Source organism: Lithohypha guttulata (genome assembly GCF_036872675.1).
Source record: "Lithohypha guttulata strain CCFEE 5908 chromosome Unknown scaffold_1, whole genome shotgun sequence".
NCBI classification, from domain to species: Eukaryota; Fungi; Ascomycota; class Eurotiomycetes; order Chaetothyriales; family Trichomeriaceae; genus Lithohypha; species Lithohypha guttulata.
This window is the reverse complement of record NW_027042750.1, coordinates 1,532,849-1,549,169: the sequence shown is the minus strand read 5'-3', so window position 1 is coordinate 1,549,169 and position 16,321 is coordinate 1,532,849. Positions and strand designations below refer to the sequence as shown.

The 16,321-nt window shown below is 49.1% G+C and overlaps 6 protein-coding genes across 6 annotated transcripts; 4 read left to right on the top strand and 2 right to left on the bottom strand.

Moving 5' to 3' along the window:
• Window positions 1–177: 177 nt before the first annotated feature.
• On the top strand, window positions 178–1,577 carry CDS1 (phosphatidate cytidylyltransferase; the record flags this gene model as incomplete). The annotated part of the gene is made up of 2 exons (XM_064894949.1): window positions 178–1,485; window positions 1,539–1,577. The coding sequence occupies 2 exons, from the start codon at window positions 178–180 to the stop codon at window positions 1,575–1,577; spliced, it is 1,347 nt and encodes a 448-aa protein (XP_064757636.1).
• A 1,535-nt stretch (window positions 1,578–3,112) lies between these two features.
• Window positions 3,113–3,954, bottom strand: LTR64_000564 (uncharacterized protein; the record flags this gene model as incomplete). The annotated part of the gene is made up of 4 exons (XM_064894948.1): window positions 3,113–3,196; window positions 3,249–3,397; window positions 3,470–3,647; window positions 3,700–3,954. 4 exons carry the CDS (start codon window positions 3,952–3,954, stop codon window positions 3,113–3,115), a joined length of 666 nt encoding a protein of 221 aa, XP_064757635.1.
• Window positions 3,955–8,302: 4,348 nt separating this feature from the next.
• Window positions 8,303–9,182, top strand: LTR64_000563 (uncharacterized protein; the record flags this gene model as incomplete). The annotated part of the gene is made up of 2 exons (XM_064894947.1): window positions 8,303–8,792; window positions 8,848–9,182. The coding sequence occupies 2 exons, from the start codon at window positions 8,303–8,305 to the stop codon at window positions 9,180–9,182; spliced, it is 825 nt and encodes a 274-aa protein (XP_064757634.1).
• Window positions 9,183–9,427: 245 nt separating this feature from the next.
• Window positions 9,428–11,443, bottom strand: REX3 (RNA exonuclease 3; the record flags this gene model as incomplete). The annotated part of the gene is made up of 1 exon (XM_064894946.1): window positions 9,428–11,443. One exon carries the CDS (start codon window positions 11,441–11,443, stop codon window positions 9,428–9,430), a length of 2,016 nt encoding a protein of 671 aa, XP_064757633.1.
• Window positions 11,444–12,170: 727 nt separating this feature from the next.
• Window positions 12,171–13,715, top strand: LTR64_000561 (uncharacterized protein; the record flags this gene model as incomplete). Its single annotated transcript, XM_064894945.1, has 2 exons — window positions 12,171–12,194; window positions 12,282–13,715. 2 exons carry the CDS (start codon window positions 12,171–12,173, stop codon window positions 13,713–13,715), a joined length of 1,458 nt encoding a protein of 485 aa, XP_064757632.1.
• Window positions 13,716–14,880: 1,165 nt separating this feature from the next.
• Window positions 14,881–16,285, top strand: LTR64_000560 (uncharacterized protein; the record flags this gene model as incomplete). Its single annotated transcript, XM_064894944.1, has 2 exons — window positions 14,881–15,284; window positions 15,331–16,285. The coding sequence occupies 2 exons, from the start codon at window positions 14,881–14,883 to the stop codon at window positions 16,283–16,285; spliced, it is 1,359 nt and encodes a 452-aa protein (XP_064757631.1).
• Between the last annotated feature and the right edge of the window lie 36 nt (window positions 16,286–16,321).

The window sequence follows — 16,321 nt, the reverse complement described above, 5'->3', positions numbered from 1 at the left end:
CAAATCACCATTCCACGCGCTGTGCCGGTGAAGGGAACACCCTCCGTGCTTTCCAGATCAACCTCAGCAGCATCTCCTTTCACATGCTCGTTCAACTCAGCGCACCTCACAATACTCTCTGTCCTGTTGCGATTCCCAGTCGCCCAGACCGACATTGTTCAGTGAACTTTCTGCGCCATGGCTAAGTCGAAAGTCCAGTTCCCACATAAATTGAACGGAAATGCACCCAAGAAACGGACAGCCTCCTCCTCGAATGAGAGTGAAGGAAGCCCAGTACGAACCAAAGATGTCAAGACAAACGGTACTATTCCTGCGCAACAGCAGCTTCAGATTCAGCAAAGTGAATACGAGAAAAAGAAGCAGACCTTCATTACAAGAACGATATGGACATTGGCCATGATAGCTGGCTTTTTCTTCTTCATGTTCAGCGGTCATGTCTACATTCTATTCCTCGAAACCGCCATTCAGATTATTTGCTTCAAGGAAGTGATCAACATTGCACAGGTACCGACGAAACAACGGGAGCTTCCCCTGACGCGCTCTCTGAACTGGTATTTCCTTGCCATCACCATGTACTTCCTGTATGGTGAAAGCGTCATCTACTACTTCAAGCACATCCTTCTCGTCGACAAAGTTCTCCTTCCACTTGCGACTCATCACAGATTCATCAGCTTCATGATGTACATTCTAGGCTTTGTCTTTTTCGTTGGTTCGCTGAAAAAGAACCACTACAGATTTCAATTCACTCAGTTCGCCTGGACCCATATGGCTCTATACTTTATTGTCGTCCAAGCTCATTTTGCGATGAACAACGTCTTCGAAGGCATGATCTGGATGTTCCTGCCAGCGTCCCTCGTCATTACCAACGACATATTTGCCTACATTTGTGGTATCACGTTCGGCCGAACACAGCTCATCAAGATCTCACCCAAAAAGACTGTTGAAGGTTTCGTGGGCGCTTGGATCTGCACCGTCATCTTTGGCTTCCTCCTGACCAACATCCTCATGCGCTCGAAGTACTTTATTTGTCCAGTTACAGATCTCGGTGCCAACTTCTGGACAGGATTGGATTGTGTGCCTAATCCGGTCTTTCAAGCTCAGCCCTGGCAACTTCCTGTGTGGACTGGGGTCACGAAGACATTCTGGATTGCTCCTATCCAAGGCCATGTCATGGTGTTCGCGACCTTTGCTTCATTGATTGCACCTTTCGGCGGCTTCTTTGCCTCTGGTCTCAAGAGAACATTCAATATCAAGGACTTTGGTGATAGTATTCCAGGTCACGGTGGCATGACCGACCGGATGGATTGCCAATTTATCATGGGTCTATTTGCGTACATGTATTACCAAAGCTTCATCGCTGTTTACAAGACAACGGTAGGAAGTGTCATCGAGTCAGCTATCGTGGGTCTCACCCTCGAAGAGCAGGTGGAAGTTGTTCGGGGCCTGTCGAAATATCTTTACAATCAAGGTGTTCTAACTGACAAGGTAAGCAAAGCCACTCACTATCCCAGACTTACTTCTGCTAATCAGCTTCCTAGGCCTTGAGTGCTTTGACCAAACAGCTACCCAGGAGGTAGCCCACGACTGACGAATGATTTTTCTTTACTTTCTCGGACTTTATTTGATTGCGCATTTATACACTGTAGATAGTGTGGAATGCTTGTATGGTGCTGCGTCAAGCATGACACCCTGCAGATTTGTAATAAGCATATTTTACTTCGCTCAAAACTCCTCGCTTCTGAAATGCTAATCGTGGTCTCCTTTAAATCCCGCTTTTTCACTTATAAGCTACATCTTACAACGCCTATCCCTTAAGAAGCGGCGTATTCCCGGTATTCCCGATTGCTGGTTGTGAGGTCGTACTCCGCAGACAGGCACTGTACTGAATCCTTTAGGAACCTGCTACGGTGCAGACTGTACAGCTGCAGATCTTTGGACGTCTACTGTGCATGACTGTGTTGATCAGGTTGAGACGATTGCCCAAGTCACTAGTCCAGCAGAAGCTCAACAGCGTAGCATATAGACGTATGGTCGTAATGTGGCGGTAAATCGTATGTCGACAAGTTCCTAGTTCCCACCACGAGCCCTCCCACGACCTCTCCCTCCACGTCCCTGCCCTCTACCACGATCGCCACGTCCAGAATCTCCTCGTTGCCCATGTCCGCCTCGACCCCGCTGGTTACCTTGCTGACTTTGTTGCTTCTCCCTAATCGACTCCAGTATCTCGTCCGGAACTCTGAGGTATTTGATCTGCTTCTGTTAATACACGTTTCATTCCTTGGCCAGTCAGGAACCTACGTTGTTGCCTCGGACATAGACTTCTGGTAACCGATGGAATTTGTCGCCTTCCGGGCTCGTCTGTACTACTTCCTTAAGAGTGAGGTTCATCCATGTGTCGCAATTCACGAGGTGGCCGTTTAGTGTTTCGCCATTCTTGAGCTCGACTAGCATGGGGTGGCCTTGGGCTTCATTGAGCAGACTGAGTGGGAGCTGAGATTGTTAGCCTCTATAAACGAGCCTGAGTGATGGCAAATACCATGATGCCGTTTCGTGAGGAATAGTAAGCGTGGGTATTTCGAGCAAGGATGGCCAGGTGACAAGACGACGATACTCACAAGAAGTCTTGCCTTAAGGTTCCAGTTTTATTAATTCGTGATATGCGGGAATAGTATTGCCGGAATCAAGCCTCACATGACGCTCAGAGACGGTTACATTCGAGTTCTCTCGAAACCCTGAATTTAGCTAATTTCTTTGAACGACTTTGGACGTCTTTAAACAACCTTGAATAACTCGAACTAACTTTGGAAGACTCTGCACAATTTACAGTTCTCGCATCATTCAACGCACGCAGTCTAATTACCCTCGACATACGAATATTGGCAGAGATGTCACATTTGTCGACACAGAAAGATGTGTAATCATGTCTATCTAGACTTTATACGGCTTGAAGTAAAATATTGATTACCATATCGCTTTTCCGAATACAGCCAGCGAGCAAACGGTGTGCAGGAGTCTATCTTGCACCCCTGTATCCGACTTGTCCAACAATGTTTTGAAGTGTCTAATACTACCGTTATAGCTGATAATGTCTTGAGTCCGAGATTTCAGCTTGTCAAGTGAACTGGCAGTTCGTTTGGTCTATACGGATCACATCCGTCATGTTTGTACCTAAGAGTCGAGCACGCTCGAGCCATGCCTATCAGGAGGAATTAGCTTTCGAGTTTTGACCAGAAAACTCTTGAACTTACGTCGATCTGGCTTGAGGGTGGGTTTTGCTGACGGCTAAGTAGGAATAACGTTGAGAAGTTAGATGCCTGGACAATCGCGAAATTGCCGTCGCTGCTGTCGTCGTCATCATCATCATCGTCGTCGTCATCGTCGTCATCTTGCTCAATATCTGGAACGTGACACAGTCAGCATCTCGTGTGCTCGACCACAAAGCATTGTTCAAAAAGTCGGAGAGTCATACCTTGCACGATGTAGTTTGGACCTGGGCATTCGGGCTCAGGCTGACCAGGGAATTGAACGCGGAAGACGCCATCCTCCCCGTATCCGAGGTCCTCGTTCACAGCAGTTGCAGTACCCTCGATCGTGATCTCCTGCCCATCCAATTCGCAGCCATTGAATACACGCACCGTGCCATTTGCCTGCACACAAGAATGTCAAAACCTGTACCACTATTCCGGCGTAAACACCTACATTCAAGGAGTATTCGGCAAATATACATTTACAGCCAGCCGTAAATGGGGCCACAGTGCCAGCGACCTGGTACCAGCGTCCAACATATTCGTCGAGCTCGAAATCGTCCTCATCTGGCTTGGGGTAGTAACACTGGCCATCGTAAGTAGCGTCTGTTACTACTGGAGTTTGACTGGGTGCTTGTCGTCTTCTTAGAGGTGATGCTACAACGCTACCCAGCGAGGCACCAAGGAGGAGAAGTGTAGAAGTCAACATATCTTATCTGGTATTGAGTTGTTATGGGTGTACTGCTTGAATGGCGAGCATAGCGCTCGTAGTGGAAGAGAATCTGAAGAGCTACTTATACAGACAATTGAACCCTGAGAGCTCTCTATCATTCACCAACTTTTTCAACATGACCTGTGCTCAAGCTCATCCACAACATGTCATAAATATGGCCACATCTGTCGCTGTGCTTGCTTGTCTCGCGTGCCAAGTTCACGAACGGCAAGCTTATAGCGAATTGGGCTCAAGTAGCTGTCGGCTGTGCACTACAGTTATGAAGCAGAGAGTAGATTAACTTCACGAAATGTAGTTTTGTTGCCGTAAGAATGACGATCGCCAAGGCAAGAGCCACGAGGCAAAGTTAGCACTGATCCGGGAGTACCGCGTGGAAGAATTCTCCATTCGTGTATCACCTCGGCTTATACCACTGGATTGAAACACCATGCACAATATTCTTGTGCCGTGTCTCGTGTAGGTCTGTACGGCATGCAAGACTGAAACGAAATTCGGCATTCTCGGTATCAGAGTGTGGTGAACCTTGGGTAAAGTCGAAAGTTTATCTCAGCCTCTGGAACGATGAATTGACGATCGTGACTGCCGCAGCAAGAGCATGCCCGTATGCTTAGGTTGAATCGTACATCGGAGAGCCTCAATTGTGATCGACCTCCACTTGATGTTGGTAGTGCGTGGACTTGTATTGTAATGACATTGTTATCAAAGCAACATCCTACGCGCGCCCATGTTCCTGCATTTCTCCCGAACGATGTGCCAAAATAGGGCAGCATAGCTGAAGTATTCAACGAAGAGTTCTACGAGCATCCTTTGCAAGCTTGTTCCCTTACCAGATGTTTGCATGGATTTCTCTGTCTCAAGAGCTTTGGTAGCAGCACGACAGGATTGGGAGCTCGACGTATTTCGGGTATATTTGAACTTCATTGTTCTTGCAACCTGCGTGAATGAACTTGATTCACTAATTATACTCTATTCTGTACCGCTGTATTGCAGCCCTCTGGCACCCAGCATTATCGAGCAAGTATCACTCCACTTTGACCGTGTATCCACGGCACACTCACACTGTACACGAGCGGGTTGCGTCTGTTCAGACGGGACGCTGTGTCGATATAGCATTCGGTCGGCAGAAAAGTGTTTCTTCTCCGACCGACTTCATTGCTCAAGGGCAGCTGGTCGGGGCAGTGCTCGTGCCCCTGGCTCTCAAAAGATTCCGCGGTTTCGCCTGCTGACGACGAGCTGCCACCCTCTCAGAACTTGCCCAAAGCTCTCTAGCTCACTGTCATTCGGGCCCGGGATTTTCTGTCCTCGCTTCATTACCTTCGTTGATATCCACATCCAGGCAACCTCATTTCTTCAATCTTGTCGTCGCACTCGTACCTGAGGCACAACATACGTTTGTTGTCGTTCAAATTCGTCCAGCTGACATCTCTCGAATTACCCGCTTGTTTGCGCCAGTTCACTATGTTCTGTTGACCCAAAAATCGTGCCTGCCGTGTCGGAGATATTTCCTTTTCAAGATGAGATTCCATACTATTCTTGTATTCTTATCTGCATGTATCATTGCTACGTCCGCCTTGGTCATACCGCCTGCAACTTTACACCCTGGTGCCGTCGCTGGCTCGACAGGTAGGTATTAGGATGACTGAAACAGCGGTCGACTGACAATGTCCAGCTCTTCCCAGTACTACAGCACCTGCTGGCACGGATCTGGACGTGCTCGACCAGGAATACCAGAAACTCGAAGCACTCAAGCATACGCTCTTCCAAGTCCACAACCAAGTCTTACAGAAGGAACATGAAATCTTCCTGTTAATAAACGAAGACTTTCAGTCATGCTCAGGAATCACATGCTATCTCCAAACAGCCTTACGCAAGGTACCGGACCTGTTTCAGTTAGTGAAGACGCATTTCCGGCACCATCCTAAAAACTCGACATCCAACTTTTGGGATTGTCCATGGTCGACCAAGACACCTACATCAGATGAAGCAACGGCACCACTGCCTATACCTTCAATTTCAGAGTCAGACGCTGGAGCTCATCCACATCAAATAGAAGACAACACAGCGTCATCGACTTCACTACATGGGAACACAACGCCTTCTCCCTTGCCAACCAGAGATCCACAGCCATCAATTTATCATGACACCGATGACCATTCGTCGTCCACAGAATCGCAGCCGATACATGGTTCCTCGTCAGACAAGTCTGACCCGAAGCCGGAGACCCCGAGTTCGCACTCACCTGCGTCGCACCGCCTCTTCCACATGCCACATCCTGCTCCTCGGCACAAACATTTCAAGCTTATTCTGGCCGTCGCCGGCTTTACAACCTCCATCTTAATAATCGCCGTCCTGTTCAAGGCCTTGCGAATATATCTGTCCAACCCTCGTATTCGTGCCGAGTGCGCAGCAAGGAACGAAGAACGTCGAACCCGTCGAGAGTACAGACGAGCAGCCTGCCAGCATAGGCTGCGGCAATTTGTTTCAAACTTCTACCGACGGAGTCAAGTTCATGATGAAGGATTAGATGACGACGAAGAGAAGCGAACGATGCTTCGACAAAACGATAGCCAGTCTCAGGTGGAGTCTCATATCGTTGGCACAAACATCAGCTCGCTCCACCGAGCTCACGAAGTTGTGAGACAATTGATAAAGGCTGAGGAAGGGCGTGTAAACAACCAGGCACTGCCTTATACACAAGCACAGAACGAGACTCAAGCCACAAGCAGTAGATCCGTGCGCTCCTTACAGACAGTCACAACGTTGCCACCGTATTCAGCTGCACCACCACGATACAGCCAGGAATTGAATAGTGAAATGGAAGTTATCGATGGTTTCCGATTCGCACTCTCTCCCAGAGAGGCAACAGAAATCGCTTCCTCAGCCAGCAGTTTCATCTTAAATGACGATGACATTTGTACAGAAAGCAGTGTCGTCGATTGCCGCAGTCGCATGAGTATGGACACAGAGAGTGTCAGTGTTGCGCCCAGTGTACGTGCTGTTAGTCGGGATAGGAAGAGCTTGGAATTGGCAGGAGACCGTTTTAGAGAGCGTTTTAGCTGATCTAGAAGGTCAGAATAATTCAGACGAAACACTTTGCAGGTATCTTATGGCGGCTTAAACAGGTCGAGGATCCTACTCCCGCAGTTTGCCTGCTCAAAATTCGGCATTAGCAAAGGATTGCATCGTTGAGCTAAACTCTTCTTTCCTTGGACAAAAAGAACTTCATCATCCACAAAGCTCATTTGCATGTGCAGAAAGACCACCTTGTGGTGTAGGGCTCACCAAAGAGCAGCTATCAGATACCGTGTTCTTCACATTAGAACAGACATCGACCTGTGGATGCAACGCCTTTGTCCACCGTTTCGTGCTGTACGTGAGTTTCAAGTGAAGCCATTGTGGAAGTGGTACGATTGTATCGGGCCATAAGCTATCAGTACAGGTCGAGGCCGATGTTGGGGATCGGGTCCATCCTCTTGCAGTCGGGCCGTCGCTCTCAAGAACTGGTTCATTGACAACCACTACAAACTCAGCTCGAAGGAGGAGAGTGCACCTGAAAACATTGGTCTAAAATTCATAGGGATTGGCTGGAAGAATGACATCTTTGGTTTGCACATCAAATCTGTCCCTACCAGTAGCGACCAAGAAGTGCGGACCGCATGGCGGACTACGGCGCAATCTCAACTGTCTCTTGCTCGATGTGGTAGTCGGCTCCTGCGATCATGTAGAGGGCACCAGTTCCTCGACATTGAGCAACGCGAGAATATGGAGTCCCCGCATTTTTACAAGATATCCAGTCGGGGAACCACACTAGCGAGTTCTTGGATTCCTCCCGGAGTACAGCTCAAGCATCTCGAATATCTTTCGGTTGTAACAAGCTTCTCGCAACTCTATCTGAGAAGTCGCGATTGGTCCTTGGTGCATCTCGAAATGCAACAACCATGCTCATACGTCGTCTGAATTCCTCGAAATGTGATTATTGGAGTTCCTAGCTCGTAAGCTTTCCGATGTCCTGCTTCAGAACGGTCCAGAGACGAGACTATACACCAGGCTTGCAGCGAAAGGTACATGACTACCAGGCCAACCCTGACTGAGGGTTCAATAGGTGTGCTCGCTCGCTCGATTCAGCACATGCAGATGTCTCCGCAGCACAATGTGCACTATAAGAGCTGAACAATTTCTTCCCTTGTGCAGAGGCCCTTCAAAGTTTTGAGACCGATCTTCTTGCGAATGCGGCAGGGCCATCCCTTTACAAAAGGATACGCATATCAACTTATACTGGACTGTGCACAGTACACGAATCATCTCCCTTTGGTAAACAGTCACAATGTTCTCCAAGTTGATCACCATTGCGGCCATTCTCAGCGTTGTCACTGCTATTCCGCACAGACTTGTCCAACGTCAACAACCTGATTATCCAGACAATGGCACTCTCGTGAACGCTCCAGTAGCCACTAACCTCACTCGACCCAATCCAGATTACAACCAGACCACACTCGCCGCCATCAAAGGCGCCTATACCGCAAGTGAACGACTAGCCTACATCGCAAGCTTAGGCGATCCCAACGACTACTTCAAGTTCGACTTGACACCTAACGGCTCTCACTCCAATGCTGCCAACGGTCTTGGTGGTCAAGGCTACCTCGCACATGTCGGGAATTACCCAGTGCTGATGGGTACCGGACTGTCCGTCGCTATCGGCTACCTCAACCCATGCGGTCTCGACAGCATTCACGTTCATAATCGCGCAACCGAAATGGTCACCCTCGTCAGCGGTGTTTCTCTAAAGACTGGTTTCGTCCTGGAAGACGGCTACGGTAAGCAATTCACCAACTCCGCACATTTTCAAATCCCTTGCTAAACTCTCATCAGACCTCCCCGTAATGGTCGAAATCGGCCTCTACCAAGGCACAATCCGCCCCATGGGCTCCCTCCACTGGGAATTCAACGACCACTGCGAACCAGCCGTCTTCGTCGCCTCACTCTCAAACGAAGACCCAGGCGTCTCCCGCACAGCTCAGAATTTCTTCATCAACCCACAGGAGATCGTGGAGGCTAATCTGGCGTACCCGAGCTGGTTGGATAGTGTCAATACGACTGATTATAGGGCTCAGTTGCCGGCTGCTTTTGCGCAGGGTGCTAAAGCTTGTTATCAGAGGTGTGGGTTGACTTATAATCCTAATCAGGCTGGTGGGATCAGTAAGTAGATGTAAAGGGGGACAAAAAGCAGGATACTCTATAGCGCCGTTCATGGCTGCGAAAAGCCAAATGATATGTCATAATTCACAAACTCTGGTCTAAAGAGTTCATGTAATTCCTGCTTTCTTTCTGTGAATTCTAGAGGATCTTTCGCAAGAGTAAAATAAAGGGTCAGACTCTATGAATAATTCAAGCAACAAACAGCAATAGTCCTCCCAAAAGTAATCAAGTACAGCTCAATCTACTAGTCATGTCAGAGATTACTCGACTTCGACGGTGTGGATGAAGCAGCATTCTTTGACTTGGCCTGAGGCGGCATTAGAGCATCGTCTTCATCCCGCCAGTACCATCCCTGCATCTGATATTCAGTCCACTTCTCTTTGACCTTGACCAAAACAAGATCACCCGTCGCCTCACTGTCTTCTTTCGAGTCGTGCCCTTCCGCTCCACCAGCCTGTATTATCCGACCGAGATGTTCACGCGCCAGATCTCTCAGGGCCTTCCGTACAGGTAGTGGTCTTCGATGCGGGAAGAGGAGGACGGTATCAATGACGAAGGGGTGTATAACTCGGCAGGCGTTTAGGTCGTTTTCGATCGCGTGGCCGATTAGTGGAGTCTCGGGGTCGAGGAGGTCGAATAGGTATTCGCGTGCGGCGGCTGGTGACGCGACTTTTTGTAGTGGTTCTCCGGAAGATGGGAATAGATTGCGAGAGTGTTGGGGGTAGCTTGGTGCTGTTGAGTACATCTTTTCAGATACGCCGCTGAAGCGAGTGTTGAGGTCGATTACTTCGCCAATGGTTCGGACTAAGAAGTCGAGGAGTACTTTCTTTTCTGGCCATTGCAGTGCAGTTAGTCGTATGAGCTCGAAGCCGCATGTGGTGTAGCACATCTCACAGTCGAAGACGACTGGAGGACGATGTTTGCCGTCGTTGTGAGAGGGTGTCTGTTTGAATTGGAGGAGAGCTGCCAGTCTGGCTGGGTCGGACACCTTGAAGACGTGATGCTGAGCGGTGGTACAGGGGTCTGAGTCGGACGGGTTCTTGCAACAGCTGTATTGTCTCGCTCCACTGCTTGAAGCCGGCATGAGTCTACCCCAATGGTAATTGCAATTCCCTTGACCTGCAAGCTCACCCTCCGCATTACGGCCACGAAACACTTGAAATCGTCTCGAACAACGGTCGCAGATCTCCCAGCCTCTCATTGTCTTCTCGGCTGCTAGTGCCTTTCCGATGTCTTTATCTTCCGGCAGCTTGATCACGTAGCCGTGCTTGGCGTGCTGATGAAGGCCTGTTCGAAGGTGTTTCAAAACCGCAACCTGCTTGTGAGTTGAATCGAGACCAGTATCGACCGCTGGAGGAGCCTGTACTGATGTCGCCTGTGGGGAGTGGAATATGCCTGTCATACGAAACTCAGGGACACAGCTTTTGTAAACGTCTACAGCCATCTTGATATGGTAGACTAGTCGATCTCTTAGCTGGTTGTTGTAAGAGGCAACGTTCGCGGCAGCATTAGCAATTTTCTCTTCCTCATCTAGAGCAATCTTTTTGAGCTCTTTTGCACTAAGAAGTAGACTTGGATCCTGCTGCAATTCTTCACGAAGAGTCTGTTGCCTCTTCTCTAGTTGAGCGTAGAAGGCAGCGAGCTTCTTCTGGCGATCAGAATACTGTACGGGGTTGCGCTCTATCTTACGAGGGTTGAGCGGTTCGTCCTTGATTTCTAGTACTTTCAGCTTCAGCTTTGTTGGTTTAGTACTTGAGGGTTGGAGCGACGTCTTTTGTAAGCGTCCAACCAGTGGAGGTGACACAGCCCGAGTGATTGAAACAGGTCGTTTGGTCGTGGGATCCGTTGTGGTGTTTGGCCGCGAATTTTGACTTGATATTGAAGGCGAGACTAGACGCTTCTTGTTTGCAGGTTCTGCAATGCCGTTGACCTCGGCATCGAGTCTACGTTTCGATGGCTGTAGCTGAGGTGAAGATTCATGTTGATGTACACTGTTTGGAGCCGCTTTAGCCGCAGAACTGTCCGACAATCTTGGTTGTCTAGCTTGTAACTCATTACCATCAAGGGAAGTGGGCGATTCTAGCCTTCTGCGTTTGGCAGGAGGTGGTGATATGGCAGGCACGATGGCTTCAGGATCGTACACCTGACCTTGAACAGAAGCAGATTCATGTTCTGGAGGCTGAGCATGATTGAAGAGACAATTGGGTAGGGTGCAATTGTGCTCGCCTGGACAAGGGATGTCTTTGAAAAGACCACGTGAACTGAACATGCTGGGCGTCCTGAAGCCCCGTCATGAGAGAGTGTCTGAGATGATATTGCTGGCAAGTCATACGCAATCACCAATAACCGAACACTTTCAAAGTTCTTATGTTCGAGAAGTCTGATCATCAGATAAAGCTCCACTAATCACTACGAGCACTTTGTGTTCGGTTGCCTTGTCCGGCGCGTAATAACCAAGTCGTCAAGCAGCCAATTGGCAATGGTCAAGAAGGGAAAAAATTTGCCGGATCCTGCAGATGATGGATGTGGCGTGGGGCTCAATCTGTGTTGTACAGCAGAAGAATCAATATATAAACAGGTAGTAAGATCGAAGAAGTTTATGAACATACGAGACGATTTTTGGTGAACGTATAACAGGCAGGGGGTTCTCTGGTACTTGTGATGGACCTGAACGTGCAGAAGCAATCAGACAATTGGTGTTATTGACCACTCTGTAGCTGCTGTCAACCCTCAAGTCGTCACTATAGAGAACGATCGTCCTGCCTGCTCCTTCTGCTATCGTTAAAGATATTCAGGACGTACTCAGTCAGGGTGATCGAAACAAACATCAAGCGAAGGGTTGACTGGTCGTAACTCTATTCATCTACGCGGGAACGACACAGAGAGGCTTCGAAAAACACAAGCCACACCTTCAGCCACGGTGCGTACCCCCGCCTGAAGAGTCGCCTATCGAAAGTCGGCAATAGGGTGTTTTATCGCCGCCAGCTCTTTGGTTGATGCCCACAAGCTTACTGTTTCAGGTAAGGACTCGGACACCGGAAATTGATCGCTCCAGTTCGTTGTTGGGCTACGTCAACACCTGCGATCAGCGACTCGGATTCTTATAGATGGCGCTGCCCGTCGATCTGAGAAGCATCGACAGGCAGTCGCTACTCTCCACTGAAATGGACACTGCATTGCACAAACCGCAGAATAGCAACCCCGAGGCGGCGCATCACCTGTGTGTCCTCGTACATGGTCTTTGGGGCAATGGTTCCCATTTGAACTACCTGACAACATCCTTGCGAGAAAAACACTCCGACGACGAACTCATTGTCCTAGTTTGCTCGCGCAACGCCTCCTCGTTCACCTACGATGGCATCGAAGTCGGCGCCGAACGTGTCACTCGAGAAATCGAGGAAACGATTGAAGAACTGAAAGGGGATGGCTTTAAGATTGATCGATTTTCCATTGTGGGTTATTCTTTAGGAGGATTAATAGCGAGGTACACAATAGGATTGTTAGATTCCAAGGGCTACTTTGACTACATCAAGCCTGTTAATTTTACTACTTTCGCCTCACCACATCTCGGAGTGCGCACGCCGCTGGTTGGGTTTCAAAATCACCTGTGGAATGTGTTGGGCGCGAGGACTTTATCAGCGTCTGGAAGGCAGTTGTTCACTGTGGACAATTTCAGAGAAACAGGGAGACCGCTGCTTAGCATTCTGGGTGACTCCGACAGCATCTTTATTCGCGCGTTGGCGAAATTCCAGCGGAGGACACTATACGCAAATATTGTGAACGACAGGACGGCGGTTTATTACACTACTGGTATCTCGAAGAAAGACCCTTACAAGGATCTGGACAAGATCAAGCTCAACTACGTGCCTGGTTACGAGAAAGTCATACTGGACCCTGCGAATCCATATGAGATGGCCGAGCCGAAAGAACCACCCAAATTATCCGAACGAGTCAAGAGCACCAGTAAGACGTTATTGAGAAGAATACCGTTGTTCGCTGGCCTATCCATTGTCATCCCAATAGCTGTTGTTGTCTTTCTCATCAACTCGGGCATACAAACCTTGCGCAGCCAGAAACGAATCCTGCTGCACGAACAGGACAACGAGGGAAGCGGTTACGAGCACTATCGCGTTTCATGGATGGTCCAAGATTTACGAGCTGGAATTGAAGATGTGTTTGAAGCAACAAACTCAGCACAAAGGGAGGAATACCTGGCTGAAAGTGTGAGAGAGCCTGACGAGAGCGATACTGTATCTCAAGGAGAGTCGTCCGAAGAACCATCTTCAGAGAAAATCCCTTCACCGAAGTTGCGTCGCAGATCGACTGGCAGCCCTGCCTCTGACTTCCCTACTTTGGCTTTGACGTCCGCACAGTTTGGTATGATCAAGGCCTTGGACGATGTTGGCTTCGAGAAGTATGGTGTGCATATCCACAACTCTAGCCACAGTCATGCAGCACTCATTGTTCGAACCAACCGCAAGGCTTTTGACGAGGGCAAGCTCGTCGTCAAGCATTGGCTTGACAAAGCCTTCGAGATCTAGCAATTCGGCTTATCTTTGCTTCATTTTGTAATCTTTTGAATAGACAGCATGGCGTTGGTGAGATAGCAGGGGAGTTCCACGTTACGTTCGTCATAATGGATGTCTATAGTGCATGTCCGGAATGAAATACAGATTAGTTGTGTGCAAGTTCTCACCAATGAACTTGAGCTAATACGGCACTGGTCGTAAAACGCGTCTTGCCACGAATAAGAGATTCTTGTCGCGGTCCGCCTGAGGCACAGCAACAAGTCGTTGCTGCCCTTGAAGTTCTGGGCACGCTCTGCTTGCATGTGCCTTTGCATAGTAGCCTTCTTACGCGTAGAACATGTGCCTCTCGAGGTGGAACCCTCGGATTTCTCTTACTCGCATTATTCATTGGTCCACAGTCAGTATGGCTCCTGGCTTTTCGAATCCAGTATCGGCAGAATTCCCGAGCTTCTACGAGAATTTGCTCCTGCCACTGTACAGGAGCAAAGCGAGGGACTGACCGGTTTATGGCAGTAAAGACTTTGTTTCGTCGTTGGAATGGAGTACGCAAATTGTTTGACGGCAATCAACAACGTGTCGACGAGAACTTTTAGTGGGTACCTGCAAGGATTAAATCCAACGCTTCCTTATCACTGAGTTGCTCGAGCAAAGATAGTATCGCAAGAAAAATGCGGCAGCCTACGTTCTGGCGAAGTAGCAGTGAAGTGGATCGAGATCTCCCGCTGTTGAGCTAAAAGCCTGCCACTCTGATCTCTGTGCTCCAGTAAGCTCAGGCACATTTCTCGGCTAAAGCTGAAAGATTATAGGTAAGCACGATCATGCTGGGTTACAAGCTTTACCAGAAGTCTGCAAATATCTGGATGACTCCATATCGACGTCACTGCATAGTGTAGAAACAGCACTTCAGCACGGCTTCAGACGATAATCTATACCACCAGCTGGTATCTCTCGGGTACGAAGGCGATGGACGCTCCACTTACTCATGTCCATCCCATACCCTTGTGCTTGGGACAGGGGTGTCGAGAAGTTATACACGACAGGCTTTGTCCCACATCGCATCTGCCACACTATACATACTGACCAAGGTCGCGACCAAAAGCTTTTAACTCGATCTTGACTTGACTTCGACTGTACCTTGACTACCTTTACTCTACCAAAGCAGGCGTGACAAAAGAACATGGATTCATACGATGCTAACCTGCTTGCTCCCACCCTGTCCCGGGGCAGGCAGGAGTCAAGACGTTCTTTCACCCGACGACTCTCTTCTCTAAGCGCCAACCGCTCTGATTTATTCGCGGGGCCAGCTGTGGTAGCTCCTCCAGAGCTGCTGGAGAGGCCAAGCAATGCTCACGATACCGCCCTGGCCATGGAGATGGCTAAGCATCGGCTAGGAGAGGACGACGTTGCTACACCTCCAGAGACAGGACCACACACTCCCGAAGAAGGGGTCCAACCAACGACAGACAAGTTCGCTTTTGCATTTGATATTGATGGTGTTCTTATACGAGGCGGAGAGGTCATTCCAGAGGCGATCGACGCAATGAAGCTTCTCAATGGACAGAACACATATAACGTCAAAGTGTAAGTAGAACACATCGCTTTTGGCTGACTACTGACAGTGATTTAGGCCGTATATTTTCGTGACCAACGGTGGTGGCAAGACTGAGGAGGAACGATGCATCCAGTTGTCACAACAACTGCAGATGGAAGTCTCTCCAGGACAGTTCATCTGTGGCCACACGCCGATGAGAGAACTGGCCGAGAAGTACAAGACAGTCCTGATTGTGGGTGGAGAGGGAGACAAAGTACGCCGAGTTGCACAAGGATATGGTTTCAAAGACGTTATCACACCCGGAGATATTATCAAAGACAACAAAGACACCACACCCTTTCGAAAATTGACTGCGGATGAGATCAGCCACTCGGTCGCGAGAAACTATGGTGAAATTGATATCGAAGCCATCTTTGTCTTCGCAGATTCGAGAGACTGGGCAGGTGACCAACAAATCATCCTCGACCTCTGCATGTCGAAGAACGGCCGGCTAGGCACACGTTCAGAGACTTTCGAGGAAGGGCCCCCTGTCTTCTTTGCACACAACGATGTCATCTGGGCGACTTCTCACACATACTCACGCATTGGCATGGGCGCTCTGAGAGCATCCCTGGAAGCTATGTTTAAAGCCATCACAGGTAAAGAGCTGAAGACCGTCGCTTTCGGAAAACCACAAGTGGGCACATTCGACTTCGCTACTCGGTTGTTGCAACAATGGCGCAAAGACACTCATGGTATCGATCAGCCACCTTCCACGGTATACTTTGTCGGAGACACGCCAGAGTCTGATATCAGAGGCACAAACGAATACGATGCTTCAGATCGTTCGACTTGTGATTGGCACTCGATATTGGTGAAGACTGGAGTTTACCAGGAGGGAACCGAACCCCAGTTCAAGCCAAAACATACCACTGCCAACGTGCTCGAGGCGGTTCAGTACGGCATGCAAAGGGAGTATGAAAAGGCATTGAAGGCGACTTCGAATGGCGTCTCAGCGCCGCAGATCGAGGACAGTGTCATTGAGGAGTGAAGAGGATTGGCAACGGAAGGCGTCACACTGATTGAT